The 15,686-nt window shown below is 43.8% G+C and overlaps 1 protein-coding gene across 13 annotated transcripts in view; it reads right to left on the bottom strand.

The window, feature by feature from the left end:
- Positions 1 to 15,686, bottom strand: part of SIRT6 (sirtuin 6) — a 271,908-nt gene that overhangs the window by 68,742 nt on the left and 187,480 nt on the right. For 3 of the 13 annotated variants that reach the window (XM_073685298.1, XM_073685251.1, XM_073685261.1), the window contains one exon: positions 5,243 to 5,350. The exons of 9 other annotated variants lie outside the window; for them this stretch is intronic. In XM_073685298.1, the coding sequence (XP_073541399.1) occupies positions 5,243 to 5,350 (108 nt within the window). Of the gene's footprint in view, positions 1 to 5,242; positions 5,351 to 9,385; positions 9,470 to 15,686 lie in introns of those variants that run through there. One more of the 13 variants, XM_073685344.1, reaches the window with a different exon arrangement.

Genomic DNA, 15,686 nt, shown 5'->3' with positions numbered 1-15,686 from the left:
TATATTAGGGTACGTTGAGGAAATAAAAACAGACATGACCAAAATAGCAATTGCAAGATTGTTGCCAGAAAATTGATTGCAAAATATTGGATTAGAGAGGAGCCCCTGTCCAGACGCGAATTCATTGCCCAAACAAACTATATAATTCAACTTGAAAAAAGTATTTACACCAAGTGGAATAAGCACAAATACTTCCATAAATTATGGCAACCATGGTTGGATAGAATTAATTAGAGTACACCTATATATACTACTGTAGAGTAAAACTCTTGGTAAACTGCATGGCGGAGTGGAGAGGGAAGAAGGAAAGAAGAAAAGGGGAAGAGAAGGAAAGGGAGAAGGGGAAGGAAAGAAAAGGAGTAAAGTAGGAAAGGAAAGGAAAGAAAGGGGGGAATAAAAAAAAAAAAAAGAAAGAAGGGGGTAAGGGAAGGAACTTACTGTAATATTGTAAAACGAGTATTGTCATGTAATATCAGTTCCAAGTTTTGTTATGTTTAATAAAAATTTATCTGATAAAAAAAAAAAAAAAAAGATTTGTAATCTCATAATTTTTGGGACCCAAGCAGCACCTCATTTACCAGCCCCAATGTGAGATCACCACCGTGACTCCAACGTGGTAAAAGCAGATTCTGACTTAGAGCCTTTATCCAGTGCTGGGAGATATACACTGCTCAAAAAATAAAGGGAACTCTTAAACAGAATATAACTCCAAGTTAATCAAACTTCTGTGAAATCAAACTGTCCACTTAGGAAGCAACACTGATTGACAATTTCACATGCTGTTGTGCAAATGGAATAAACAATAGATGTTAATTATTGGCAATTAGCAAGACACCCTCAATAAAGGAGTGGTTCTGCAGGTGGGGACCACAGACCACATCTCAGTACCAATGCTTTCTGGCTGATATTTTGGTCACTTTTGAATGTTGGTTGTGCTTTCACACTCATGGTAGCATGAGACGGACTCTACAACCCACAGAGGTTGCTCAGGTAGAAAAGCTCATCAAGGATGGCACATCAATGCGAGATGTGGGAAGGTGGTTTGCTGTGTCTGTCAGCGTAGTGTCCAGAGGCTGGAGGCGCTACCAGGAGATAGGCCAGTACACCAGGAGACGTGGAAGGGGCAGTAGGAGGGCAACAACCCAGCAGCAGGACCGCTACCTCCGCCTTTGTGCAAGGAGTAACAGGAGGAGCACTGCCAGAGCCCTGCAAAATGACCTCCAGCAGGCCACAAATGTGCATGTGTCTGCACAAACGGTTAGAAACCGAATCCATGAGGGTGGTATGAGGGCCCGACGTCCACAGATGGGGGTTGTGCTCACAGCCCAACACCATGCAGGACACTTGGCATTTGCCACAGAACACCAGGATAGGCAAAGTCGCCACTGGCGCCCTGTGCTCTTCACAGATGTGCTCAGTGTGAACCTTTCATGTGACAGACGTGACAAAGTCTGAAGACGCCGTGGAAAGCGATCTGCTGCCGGCAACATCCTTCAGCATGACCGGTTTGGCAGAGGGTCAGTAATGGTGTGGGGTGGCATTTCTTTGGAGGGTCGCACAGCCCTTCATGTGCTCGCGAGAGGTAGCCTGACTGCCATTAGGTACAGAGATGAGATCCTTAGACCCCTTGTGAGACCATATGCTGGTGCGTTTGGCCCTGGGTTCCTCCTAATGCAGGACAATGCTAAACCTCATGTGGCTGGAGTGTGTCAGCAGTTCCTGCAAGATGAAGGCATTGAAGCTATGGACTGGCCCGCCCGTTCCTCAGACCTGAAACCGATTAAGCACATCTGGGACATCATGTCTCGCTCCATGCACCACAGACTGTCCAGGTGTTGGCGGATGCTTTAGTCCAGGTCTGGGAGGAGATCCCACAGGAGACCATCCGCAACCTCATCAGGAGCATGCCCAGGCATTGTAGGGAGGTCATACAGGCATGTGGAGGCCACACAAAATACTGAGCCTCATTTTGACTTGTTTCAAGGACATTACATCAAAGTTGGATCAGCCTGTAGTGTGTTTTTCCACTTCAATTTTGGGGGTGACTCCAAATCCAGTCCTCCATTGGTTAATAAATTTGATTTTCATTGATTATTTTTGTGTGATTTTGTTGTCCGCACATTCAACTTTGTACAGAACAAAGGATTCAATGAGAATATTTAATTCACTCAGATCTAGGATGTTTTATTTGAGTGTTCCCTTTATTTTTTTGAGCAGTGTAGTTCGCTGGTGGATTGCACAATCTTGCTCTCCTCCACAAGATCTGCACCATTAGAGCTTGCTCACATTTGCGTACAAAAAATTGGTTAGATTCCGCTCCTTAAAAGTTAAACGAGTGGAATCCCTATGGTTGAACTTATGTCATGCGAGTGTGAGATTATTTTCTCACCTAGCATCCGTAAGCAATGCATTTTTATCATCTTTTATATACTATAAAACTCAAAGATAGTTTACAAAAGACATCAATAGATAATAGAAAGATATTAGAAATATAATAAATAGATAGATACAGAGGCTGGGTAAAGTATTCACCCCCTTGGCATTTTTCGTGTTTTCCAACCTCACAACCTGGAATTTAACTGGGGTGAGGGTTTGCATCGGTTCATGCAAAGAACATGGCTATACCTGTGAACATTTGGTTTTCTTTTTATTGTGAAGCAAACAACAAATAGGACAAAATAACGGAAAACTTCAGCGTGCATAACTATTCACACCCCCACCTCCTAAACTCAGTACATTGTAGAGCCTCTTTTTGCAGAAATTACAGCTGCAAGTCCCAATGATACCTTTTGCCCACTCCTCAAGGCAAAACTTTTCCAGCTCCTTCAAGTTAGATGGTGAACAGCAATCTTCAAGTCTGATCACAGATTCTCCATTGGATTAAGGTCTGGGCTTTGAATAGGCAACTCCAAAACATTTACAAGTTTCCCCTTAAATCTCTCGAGTATTGCTTTAGCAATATGCTTTGGGTTATTGTCTTGTTGGAAGGTGAACCTACGTCCCAGTCTCAAATCACTGACAGACTGAAATAGGTTTTAGTCAAGAATATCCCTTTATTTTGCACCATCCATCTTCCTCTTGAATTGGACCATTTTCCCAGTCCCTACTGCCGAAAAACTTCCACGTAGCATGATTCTGCCACCACCATGTTTCACTGTGGGGATAATAATTTTGGGGTGATGAGCTGTTTGGGTTTGGCGCCAAACATAGCGTTTACTTTAGTGGTCAAAAAGTTCAATTTTGGTCTCATTTGACCACAGTACCTTCCTCCATACATCTGGGGAGTCTCCCACTAGTCTGTTGGCAAACTCAAAACGTGCCTTCCAATTTTTTGTGTGGAAGTAAAGACTATTTTCTGCCCACTCTTCCATAAAGGCCACCTCTATAGAGTGAACGGCTTATTGTGGTCGTACGGACAGATACTCCAGTCTCTACTGGGGAACTTTACAGCTCCTTCAGGGTTACCTTTTGGTCTCTGAGCTGGCTCTCTGATTAATGACCTTCTTGCCCAAGCTGAGAGCTTGATGGGCGGCCCTCTCTTGGCAGGTTTGTTATGGTTTTTTACATTTGATGATAATGGATTTGATGGTGCTCTGGGGGCTCATCAGAGATTGGGATTTTTTTTTTATTTTTTTAACCCAACCCTGACTTATCTCTCAACAACTTTGTTCCGGACTTATTTGGAGATCTACTTGGTGTTCATAGTGCTTGGTTAGTGCTGCCTCTTGCTTAACAACTTTCTGATGTGAGATGTATCCATACAGGCCACAGGGACGTAACATATTGACCAGGGATGCATGGATACGTCTCGGCGATTTTGCGCGCACAGAGGCTGTGCGCATGTGATCGCTGCCGAGTGTCGGCTGATTCTGACACCCGGAACTTAAACAAGCTAATGCAGTGATCGCAGCATTTAGCATGCAGGCAGAGTGAAGAAAGGCCTTTGGATCGGAGACCCTGCGACGTCATCGTGGGGTCCCGATCGTTGTCACTCCTATACTATTCAGCACTCACTGAATAGTATAGGAATGCTGCTGCATTATATACTATACAAGCGACAAAGTGTAAAAGTAAGAAAAATTATAAAATAAATAAAAATTGAAATATATTGTACCCATAAATAAATATTTTTATGAAAAAAAAAATGTAGACATATTTGGCATCACCATGTCTGTAAAGACCCTATCTATAAAACTGTCCCACTGGTTAACCCCTTCAGCGGAAAAAAAAAAAAAAGGGGGCAAAACACAATGCTTTATCATTATACCGCCGAACAAAAAAATAGAATAAAACACGATCAAAAAGACGAATGTAAATAAAAATTATACGACTGAAAAAGTCATCTTGTCCCGCAAAAAAACAAGCCACCATACAGCTCCATCAGTGGAAAAAATAAAGTTAAAGCTCTCAGAATAAAGGGATGCAAACATTTTTTTCTATAAAAGTTTTTATTGTGTAAAAGTGCCAAAACATTTAAAAAAAACGCTATAAATGTGGCACTGCTGTAATCGTAATGACCCGAAGAATAAAAGTTGCCTTATTAATTTTACCACATGTGAAACATAACCCAGCCCTGTCCCACCCCAAAAAATCCTGAATCACTGTTTTGTTCATTCTGCCTTCCAAAAATCAGAATAGAAAGTGATCAAAAACTGTCATGTGATCGAAAATGGTACTAATAAAAACGTCAAGTGGTCCTGCAAAAAACAAGCAGTCACGTGACTGTCAGCCAAAATATGGAAAAATTATAGCTCTCAAAACGTGGCAATACAAAAACTAGTTTTCCAGGACGTCCCTCCTGAGGGCACTATGGGGGACGTCCTTCTTATCCTTACAGGGACAGGAAACTTCCCACCCACACCCCTCAGTGTTTTTCCTGTCCCTGTAAGGACAGGTGTGGGAGAAGAAGCAGGAGTGAAAGCCTCAGGAAGAAAGGAGGTTACCTTCCCCCTGTCAAGCTGTCTGGGGACGACACCCCCCGAAGGGGTGTTCCTCAGCCATGTCCCAGTCGAGCGGAGGAGCTCCTGGGGTCTTGAGCCGCTTCCCTCCCAGTAAGGGCTCTTGGCTCATGTGTCTGCTGGCGAGACGCTGCTCATCCTGGAGAGCGGGTGGCGGAAATGAGGCGCACTACTGGTGACGTCACTGGGATGAGCACACAGCACATACTTCCGAGTCCCGGCGTGCATTCCAGGGTGTAACGCAAGACGATTGAGACAGAAGACAAGGTAGTATAAAAGCTTACCTCTTGTCTATGGGGGCAAACATTGAGGACACAGGTCACTGAGTTTCCTATGGAACAGTTCCCGGTACTTGTGAGTGACAGAGGGGACGTTCTGGGATTGTCTAGGGACTAAAACATATACACATTATGTTAAACCTAGGAAAAGGAGCACCTGCCTCGGTGGTATCTGTGCCCAGTAAATGGAAAGCATCTGGGATAACCTGAAGATGAGCTATTTGCAGTAAAAGGTTAACTGACAGTAGCCGTAAACAGCTACAGGTGAATCTTACAAAATTCAAATATCAAAAAGTTAATTTATTCCAATTCTTCAATACAAAAAGTGAAACTCATTATATAGAGAGTCATTACAAACAGAGTGATCTATTTAAAGTGTTTATTTCTGCTAATGTTGATGATTATGGCTTACCGCCAATGAAAACACAAAAGTCATTATCTCAGTAAATTAGAATACGTTATAACAACGGCTTGAGAAATGATTTTAATATCCGAAAATGTTGGCCTACTGAAATGTATGTTCAGTAAATGCACTCAATACTTGGTCGGGGCTCCTTTTGCATCAATTACTGCATCAATCTGGCGCGGCATGGATGCCATCAGCCTGTGGCACTGCTGAGGTGTTATGGAAGCCCAGGTTGCTTTGATAGCAGCCTTCAGCCAGTCTGCATTGTTGGGTCTGGTGTCTCTCATCTTCCTCTTGACAATTCCCCATAGATTCTCTATGGTGTTAAGGTCAGGTGAGTTTGCTGGCCAATCAAGCACAGTGATATTGTTTTTAAACCAGGTATTGGTACTTTTGGCAGTGTGGACAGGAGCCAAGTCCTGTTGGAGAATGAAATTTTTATCTCCAAAAAGCTTGTCGGCAGAGGGAGGCATGAAGTGCTCTAAAATTTCCTGGTAGACTTTGGTCTTGATAAAACACAGTGGACCTACACCAGCAGATGACATGGCTCCCCAAACCATCACTGATTGTGGAAACTTCACACTAGACCTCAAGCAGCCTGGATTGTGTGCCTCTCCACTCTTCCTCCAGACTCTGGGACCTTGATTTCCAAATGAAAATTGGAACTCTGGGACCTTATGGAGTGGTCAATGACTGCCTTCTGGACATCTGTCAAGTCAGCAGTCTTCCCCATGATTGTGGAGCCTACGGAAACAGACTAAGGGACCTTTTTAAATGCTTAGGAAACCTTTGCAGGTGTTTTTGTTAATTATTTTAATTTATTGAGATAATTACTTTTGGGTTTTCATTTGCTGTAAGCCATAATCATCAACATTAACAGAAAAACAATTGAAATAGATAACTCTGTTTGTAATTACTATACGAGTTTCACTTTTTGTATTGAAGACCTGAAATAAATTAACTTTTTGATGATATTCCAATTTTGTGTGATGCACCTGTATGTGAAAGTTGCACTTCAAAAATCATTAAGAAGAAAGATCTACTTTTCCATCAGAGATCATCTATGAGGAGGTTCAGGCCTCTATATCTAATCTCGTACCTGCACCTACACTCCAACCTGGTCCCCGTGCCAAGAGACCAAGATGGGAGATTGAGCGGAGTTCTGAAGAATACATACAGTCCTTTTCCACAGATCAGGAGGAAGAACGGGAAGATTGTGTCCAAAACCCCAGAGGTGGGCAAGAGATATCTCTTCTCGTCAGATGACACAGACGGGCTCTTAAGAGCCGTAAGGAGCACCATGCAAGTAGAAGAAACTCAAATACCAATCTGTCCAAGATGAGATGTTCGGGGGCCTGAGGTCCCAGAGGCATAGCCTTCCCAGTAAATAATAGTAATATTCGGGCGATGATTTTGGAAGAATGGGAAGCGGAGAAAAGATTAGTAATACCCCGTGATCTCAGACTCCAGCTTCCATTTGAACTCGAAAACAAAGACCTGGGAAGAAATTCCAAAAATCGACATTCTGGTTGCTAAGGTAGCCAAGAAGACATCTATTCCCTTTGAAGACTCCTTGAGCCTTTAGGACCCCATGGACAGAAAGGCAAATTGCTTGCTAAAATGAGCATGGGAAGCATCAGCGGCTACCATGAAGACGAATATAGCCGCTACTTCAGTTGCTTGGTCCATGCATCTATGGGTCAATCAATTGGAGGAACACATAAGAGATGACATTTTAGAGTCTCTCCCATTATTACAATTGGCCACTGGTTTCATGGCGGATGTCTCTGCCGAATCGGCGAGGTTTGCAGCCATTAATACACTGCTCAAAAAAATAAAGGGAACACTTAAACAACACAATGTAAATCCAAGTCAATAACACCTCAGTGAAATCTACCTGTCCAGTTAGGAAGCAACACTGATTGTGAATCAATTTCTCCTGCTGTTGTGCAAATGGAACAGACACCTGGTAGAAATGATAGGCAATTAGCAAGATACCCCTTATAAAGGAGTGGTTCTGCAGGTGGTGACCACAGACCATTTCTCTGTTCTCTTCCTTTTTGGCTGTTTCGGTCACTTTTTCATTTTGCCATTGCGCTCACCCCTAGGGGTACAGTAGTAGGAGGCGGAGTCTACAGTACAACTCTCAGAAGTTGATCAGGTAGTGCAGTTCATCCACGATGGCACATGAGTGCGAGCTGTGGCAAGAAGGGTAGCTGTGTCTGCCAGCATAGTGTCCAGAGCATGGAGCAGATACCAGGAGATGTGTAGGGAGCCATAGGAGGGCAACAGCCCAGCAGCAAGATAGTTACCTCCTCGTTTGTGCAAGGAGGAACAGGAGGAGCACTGCCAGAGCCCTGCAAAATGACCTCCAGCAGGCCACAAATGTGCATGTGTCTGCACAAGTGGTTAGAAACCGACTCCATGAGGGTGGTATGAGGGCCCGACGTTCACAGATGGGGGTTGTGCTCACAGCCCAACACTGTGCAGGACGCTTGGCATTTGCCACAGAACACCAGGATTGGCAAAGTTGCCACTGGCGCCCTGTGCTCTTCACAGATGAAAGCAGGTTCACACTGAGCACATGTGACAGACGTGACAGAGTCTGGAGACGCTGTGGAGAGCGATCTGCTGCCTGCAACATCCTTCAGCATGACCGGTTTGGCAGTGGGTCAGTAATGGTGTGGGGTGGCATTTCTTTGGAGGGCCGCACAGCCCTCCATGTGCTCGCCAGAGGTAGCCTGACTGCCATTAGGTACTGAGATGAGATCCTCAGTCCCCTTGTGAGACCATATGCTGGTGCGGTTGGCCCTGGGTTCCTCCTAATGCAGGACAATGCCAGACCTCATGAGGCTGGAGTGTGTCAGTGTGTATTCAATGAGAATATTTCATTCATTCAGATCTAGGATGTGTTGAGTGTTCCCTTTATTTTTTTGAGCAGCGTAATTCTTTGTCCAATGCAGCCCGTTGGGCTATTTGGATTAACACGTGGTCAGGGGATATTCAGTCCAAAAATAGTGTTCCATTCCTTTTTCAGGTTTGAGAGTTTTTGGGCCAATACTAGATAACATTCTGGGGAAGGCCTCAGATACTGTAAGAAAAAGGGTTTTCCAGAGCAAAAAGTTAGGAAATTCCAGCCCTTTCAAAAGCAGGAGTATCGAGGGAAGGGAAAGTTGGGTAAGTGGAGCTACCCTAAAGGAGGTAGGTAGAACTCCCATTTTTGGTGCCAGCACAGATTCTAAAAGGCAATGACTCCATAGATCTAGGGGGGCGTCTCAAGCAGTTTGCAAAAAACTGGGAGACTGCAACTCAGGATCAATGAACATTAAAAACCATATCCCAGGGATATGCTTTGGAGTTTGTCAGTTTACCACCCAAAAGGTTCATGTTAACAGATCCCTACTCCCAGGCAATAAGTTGCCCTATGCAAACAGATAGAAGATCTGCTGAGATCAGGGATAATAGTGCAGTTCCACAGGGGAAAGTGGGCCGGGGTCATTATTCAAGCCTGTTCACAATAAAAAAGCCTCCGGCGCATCACGCATCATAATAAATTTAAATCCCTTGAATTGTTGGATAAAATACAAGAGGTTCAAGATGGAATCCATAAAAACTACCATCCCCTTAGTAGTCAAAAATGCGGTGATGTGTACAATAGACCTAAAAAATGCGTATTACCACGTTCCGGTTCACCATTACTGGCAAAAATACCTTTGGCTAGCAATAAGAGTCCAGGGACAGATCTGTCACTTTCAGTTTCAGTGTCCTCCCTTCAGTCTTGCATTGGCACCAAGGGTCTTCACAAAATTAATTTCAGAGGTTGTCGCCTATTTAAGGAAACAAGACATCATTACAATACCCTGTCTAGACTATTTCCTGTTGGTGGCCAACTCAGAGGAAGAATTACAGACCCATCTAAGGGTATCAATTTCAACCTCAGAGAATCTAGGGTGGATTATAAATCTAGAGAAGTCGGACCTAGTCCCGGGAACTAGGAAAACATTTCTGAGGGTCCTTCAGGTCTCCAAATCAAGAAGATCTTTCTTACCAGAGGAAAAACATAAGATGGTGATAGACAGAATCCGTCTTTTTCTAAACGGCTGGTGCTCAATCAGAATGGCAATGAAGGTTCTAGGCACTTTACCATCTCATATTCCCTGTGTCCGATAGAGTCAGGCCCCATTCAAGGGAACTTCAGTGGGCTATTCTATCAGCCTGGGACAGAGGAAAACACTGGACAGAGAAATATACTTATCCTCAGTGGAAAGAGGATCGCTAAATTGGTGCATTAACCTGAAAAATCTTCAATACAGTCATGGCCAAAAGTATTGAGAATGAGACAAATAGTAATTTTTCCAAAGTTTACTGCTTCATTTTTTGTAATGGCAATTTGCATATACTCCTGAATGTCAAAGAGTGATCAGCTTAACAGCAATTACTGTACTTGCAAAGTCAATATTTGCCCAGAAAATGAACTTTAACCCCCAAAACACATTTCAACATCATTGCAGTCCTGCCTTAAAAGGAGCAGCTAACATCGTTTTAGTGATTGATCCATTAACACAGGTGTGGGTGTTGATGAGGACAGGGCTGGCGATCAGTCATGATTAAGTAAGAATGACATCACTGGACACTTTAAAAGGAGGCTGGTTCTTGGTATCATTGTTTCTCTTCAGTTAACCATGGTTATCTCTAAAGAAACACGTGCAGCCATCATTGCACTGCACAAAAATGGCCTAACAGGGAAGAGTATCGCAGCTACAAAGATTGCACCTCAGTCAACAATCTATCGCATCATCAAGAACTTCAAGGAGAGAGCTTCCATTGTTGTCAAAAAGGCTCCAGGACGCCCAAGAAAGACCAGCAAGTGCCAGGACCGTATCTTAAAACTGTTTCAGCTGCGGGATCGGACTACCAGCAGTGCCAAGCTTGCTCAGGAAAGGCAGCAGGCTGGTGTGAGTCCTTCTGCACACACTGTGAGGCGGAGACTCTTTGAGCAAGGGCTGGTTTCAAGGAGGGCAGCAAAGAAGCCACTTCTCTCCTGAAAAAACATCAGGGACCGACTGATATTCTGCAAAAGGTACAGGGAGTGGACTGCTGAGGACTGGGGCAAAGTCATTTTTTCTGATGAATCCCCTTTTCGATTGTTTGGGACATCTGGAAAACAGCTTATTCGGAGAAGAAGAGGTGAGCGCTACCACCAGTCTTGTCTCATGCCAACTGTAAAGCATCCTGAAACCATTCATGTGTGGGGTTGCTTCTCAGCCAAGGGAATCGGCTCACTCACAGTCTTGCCTAAAAACACAGCCATGAATAAAGAATGGTACCAGAATGTCCTCCAAGAGCAACTTCTCCCAACCGTCCAAGAGCAGTTTGGCGCCCAACAATGCCTTTTCCAGCATGATGGAGCACCTTGCCATAAAGCAAAGGTGATAACTAAATGGCTCATGGAACAAAACAGAGATTTTGGGTCCATGGCCTGGAAACTCCCCAGATCTTAATCCCATTGAGAACTTGTGGTCAATCATCAAGACAAAAACCAACAAATTCTGGCAAAATGAAAGCATTGATTATGCAAGAATGGACTATCGTCAGGATTTGTTCCAAAAGTTGATTGAGAGCATGCCAGGGAGAATTACAGAGGTCTTGAAGAAGGGGCAACACTGCAAATATTGACTTGCTGCATTAACTCATTCTAACTGTCAATATAACCTATTGGTACTCATAATATGATTGCAATTATATTTCTGTATGTGATATAAACATGAGACAAACACTAATAAAAACCAGAGGCCAGCAGATCATGTGAAAATATAATTTTGGTGTCATTCTCAAAACTTTTGGCCATGACTGTAGGCATCCCATGGATAACATCCCCTTGAGCAACCATTATTACCGACGCAATTAGATCAGGATGGGGAGCCCATCTGGAAGAAAGTTTTTTTCAGGGTGTTTGGCCCCCAGAAATCCAGACACAGTCTTCCAATTACAGGGACCTCTACTAAAGTATCAGCACAAAGATTCTATCGGACAAAGTAACAGTGTCCTTTTTACGTCACCAGGGGGGCCCAAAGCGCTTCAGAAGCTGGCCTCAAATTTTTTCTTGGGCAGAAAAAAACAATCCTGTCAATGTCAGCAATCCAACTGGAGGGTTCCGGGAACAAGGTCGCAGATAATCTAAGCAGAAAGAAGGTTTGGCCTACAGAGTGGGAACTAAACGACAAAGTGTTCCAGCAGCTGTGTCAACGTTGGAGTTTTCCTCAAGTGGACTGTTTTTGCACCAAGGGAAAATTTGAAGGTCAGGAGGGTTTATTCATTAAACCCCATAGACAATCCAGAGGGGATCGATGCTCTGAACCAGGTCTGGAGTGCGACCCTATCTTGCGCCTTTCCTCCAATAGCCTTAATCTCAAGAATCCTCAGAAAGATTCAGGAGGACCAGGCAAAGGTACTCCTGATAGTAGCCCACTGGCCAAAGAGAAGTTGGTTCCCCTTGTTAAGAAAGATGGCGCTAGAAGTGCCTATTCCTGTTTCCCTCATGGGAAGACCTACTTTTTCAGGGTCCAGTCTTTAACCACGACCAGAAGAAACTCCATCTGTCAGCATGGATCCTGAAATCTCAGGGTCTTTCCGATCAGATAATATCCACATGCAGGCAAGTAGGAAGTCTGTCACCTCTGCCATTTATAATAAGATCTGGAGGAGATTCTGTTCTGAGAGTGGCAGTTCTGGTACAGATACATCTCGCCCTAATATTTCTAAGATATTAGACTTCTTTTAAATAGGGTTCAATAAGGGTTTAAGGTCTAATAAGCTAAAGGTTCAGATAGCAGCTCTAAAGAGTCTTCTTTGATTTTCCCTTAGCTTCTGATCCTTGGATGGCTAGGTTTTCTAAGGCCATTCAAAGAATAAGGCCCAGAATAAGGAAGTCTATGGCCCCATGAGACTTAAATCTAGTCCTTAAGGCTTTGTGTAAACACCCGTACAAACCCGGGGAAAATATTAACATCGTTAATCTATCCCTGAAGACGGCATTCCTGGTGGCCATAACATCGGCTAAGAGGATAGGGGAAATACAGGCCTTATCAAAACAAGATCCATACTTGCAGATACTTGATGATGGGATAATTTTTAAATTCAACCCAGCATTCATACCCAAAGTAGTTTCCTCTCAGAATTTAAATCAGGAACTGATTTTACCCTCTTTTTGCCAACAACCCAAAAACCAAAAGGAGTTGTTCCTACATTCCTTAGATGTAAGACCATTAGTTATTACTTACCTCCAAGCTACTCGTGATTGGAGACAGGACTCTAATCTATTTGTCCAGTACAGAGGTAAAAATTGAGGCAAGAAAGCTTCAAAACAAACTTTGGCAAGGTGGATTACATCCGCAATAACTGTCACCTATACTTCAGAAAATAGGTCTCCACCTATGGGTTTAAAAGCCCATTCTACCAGAGCAGTCTCCACCTCCTGGGCAGAGAGAGAAGGGGCTTCTGTTGAGCAGATCTGCTGAGCAGCCACATGGTCTAGTATAAATACCATTTGCAAACATTATAAATTAGATGTTTTATCTGGATATCAGATGGCTTCTGGTAGAAAGGTTCTACAGGAAGTAGTCCCGCTCTAGGATGTGTCATGCTTCAGCATTCTCCAAAGTGCCGTAAGGAGGGACGTCCTGGAAAACCGGAATTAGACTTACCGGTAATTAGGTTTCCAGGAGTTCATCCTGAGGGCACAGTTAGTTCCCTCCCCTATAAATTTCTAATGCATTGGGAATTAACATTGTATAGAGATTTAATAAACAAAACTTGCATCCATCCTGGTGTGGTACTTTAAAAAACACTGAGAGGTGTGGGTGGGAGGGGGCTTTTAACCTCCCATGTTCCCTGTCCCGATAAGTATAAGAAGGAAGCCCTCCATAGTGCCGTCAGGATGGACTCGTGGAAACAATTACCGGTAAGTCCAATTCCATTTTTTGTAATAAAAAGCGTCTTTTAGTGTGTGACAGCTGCCAATCAGAAAAACCTGATATAAATATGGTATTGCTGTAATCGCACCTACCCCAAGAATAAAGTTGCCTAATCAATCATACCGCACGAGGAACGGCGTAAAAAATAACAAACCAATTCTTCACCTTCTGTTGATTTGTTCTTTCAGCCTCCCAAAGATCGCAGTAAGGCATGGCTCACATTTAATCTGCGCTCTGCACTGAGAGCTTGCACCAGGGTTTAAGTGTAAATCTTTGAAATATGTGATTCAGTCAGAATCCTCGGCGGAAGATTCCCTATGATGAGGCAGATGTAGGCACTGTGGATGCCGACTGGCCTATGATCTGTTGACGTTCGTCTTTTTATTAGGCATGCATAAAAGTGCTGTCACCCACAGTTTTGTGCACTTCTGAAAAAGATAAGGCTGAACAGAGGACAGACCAAGTCTAGAGTAACTGTGCTGCCTCATTAGTGAATGGATCCCTCAGGGGGTTTCAGCACTCAGATTTAAATGGAAATCCCGATAATCAGTGCTCAGCGTAGCGCACAGGATAAATGGGAACATTTTACAGAACATTTTGGCTCACAATAAAAGCTTTGACTCAATCCACAAAAAAAGCAAGTCCCCACTCAGGTCCGACATCTGTTATTGAAAATATAGGGGCTTCCACATTACTGGTAGCACAAAGGGTCTGGAAAAGAGCCATGGCTCATGGCCCCCCCAAAAGAAATTGAGGAAATTCTGTGCTCCCAAATCCAAATGGCCCCCTTCCTTCTGAGCTCCAGTATGTGCGTAAACCACAGTTAGTATCCACATGTTTGGCATTTTTGGAGCGATGAGCGCTCGCCTAATTTACAGGTGCGTGTCTCCATAAGCACGAGCTGGGCACAACGAACTGGTCACTGCAACGGCAGCTTGCATTTTTCACTCAGCAACATCCACTGCTGCTTGTTTCTGGAAAAGACCCATGGAGCCAAAAAATAGTCACTGCACCTGCAGATAAATTCCAAATGGGGTATAATTTCCAAAATAGTGTCACTTGAGGGGGAAGTGGGGGATTCTGCTATTCTAGCATTTAGGGGCTGTGTATATGGAGTCCTCAAACTATTTTAGAAAAATCTGCGCTCCACTAGGCAAATAGCGCTCTGTCCCTCCCGAATCTCGCTGTATGGCTAAGCAGTACTGTACAGCCACATATGGTGTATTTCTACATTCAGCAGAAACTGTGGGACAAGTTTTGGGGCCATTTTTACCCATTTCTCAGTATGAAAATGTAAAAGGGGCCAAAACAAAATTTTGGTGGTAAAAATGTAATTTTTATCTGTACTGCCCAATGGTATAAAATTCTTTGATCTACCAGTGGTTTCAATATGCTCACTGCACCCCTAGATGAATTCCTTGAGAGGTCTAGTTTCCAAAATGGGGTCACTTGTGGGTGGTTTTCCACTGTTTAGGCACATCAGGGGCTCTCCAAACACGATATGAGACCCGCAGAACATTCCATCAAAGTCTGCGTTCCAAAATGTCACTTTTTCTGAGCTCTGCCGTGAGCCTCTAACACAAAAAAACCCTTTTCTTTTCTTTAAAAGATAATCTTTAATAGTTTCAATATGACACACACAACATGAATAAAGTGCTCAATAAAAAAGTGACTTAAGCCCCAGTCTCACCTAGCGAGATCGCGGCTGTGTCACGGTTTTGGTGACGCATCAGTGACCTCACCAGCGATGTCGCTATGTGTGACACTTAGCAGCGATCAGGCCCCTGCTGTGAGGTCGCTGATTGCTGCAAAGTGTCCTGGACCATTTTTTGGTTGTTGCCCTCCCGCTGGTCAGCACACATCGCTGTGTGTGACCAGCGGGAGCAGCGATCAGGCTGGTAACCATGATAAACAGCGGGTTACTAGGGGCACACGCGCACCTAGTAACCCGTTGTTTATCATGGTTACGAGCCTGCTAAAGTGAGCGGTAACCTCCCGCTCACTGTAGCAGAGTGGTAACCATGATAAACAACGGGTTACTAGGTGCGCGTGTGCCCCTAGTAACCCGATG

This window comes from Phyllobates terribilis, unplaced genomic scaffold (genome assembly GCF_046119375.1).
Source record: "Phyllobates terribilis strain yellow unplaced genomic scaffold, ASM4611937v1 Scaffold_1__5_contigs__length_1240528914, whole genome shotgun sequence".
Lineage (NCBI taxonomy): Eukaryota > Metazoa > Chordata > Amphibia > Anura > Dendrobatidae > Phyllobates > Phyllobates terribilis.
Note: the sequence above shows the minus strand (reverse complement) of the source record. Positions and strands in the feature narration are given on the sequence as shown.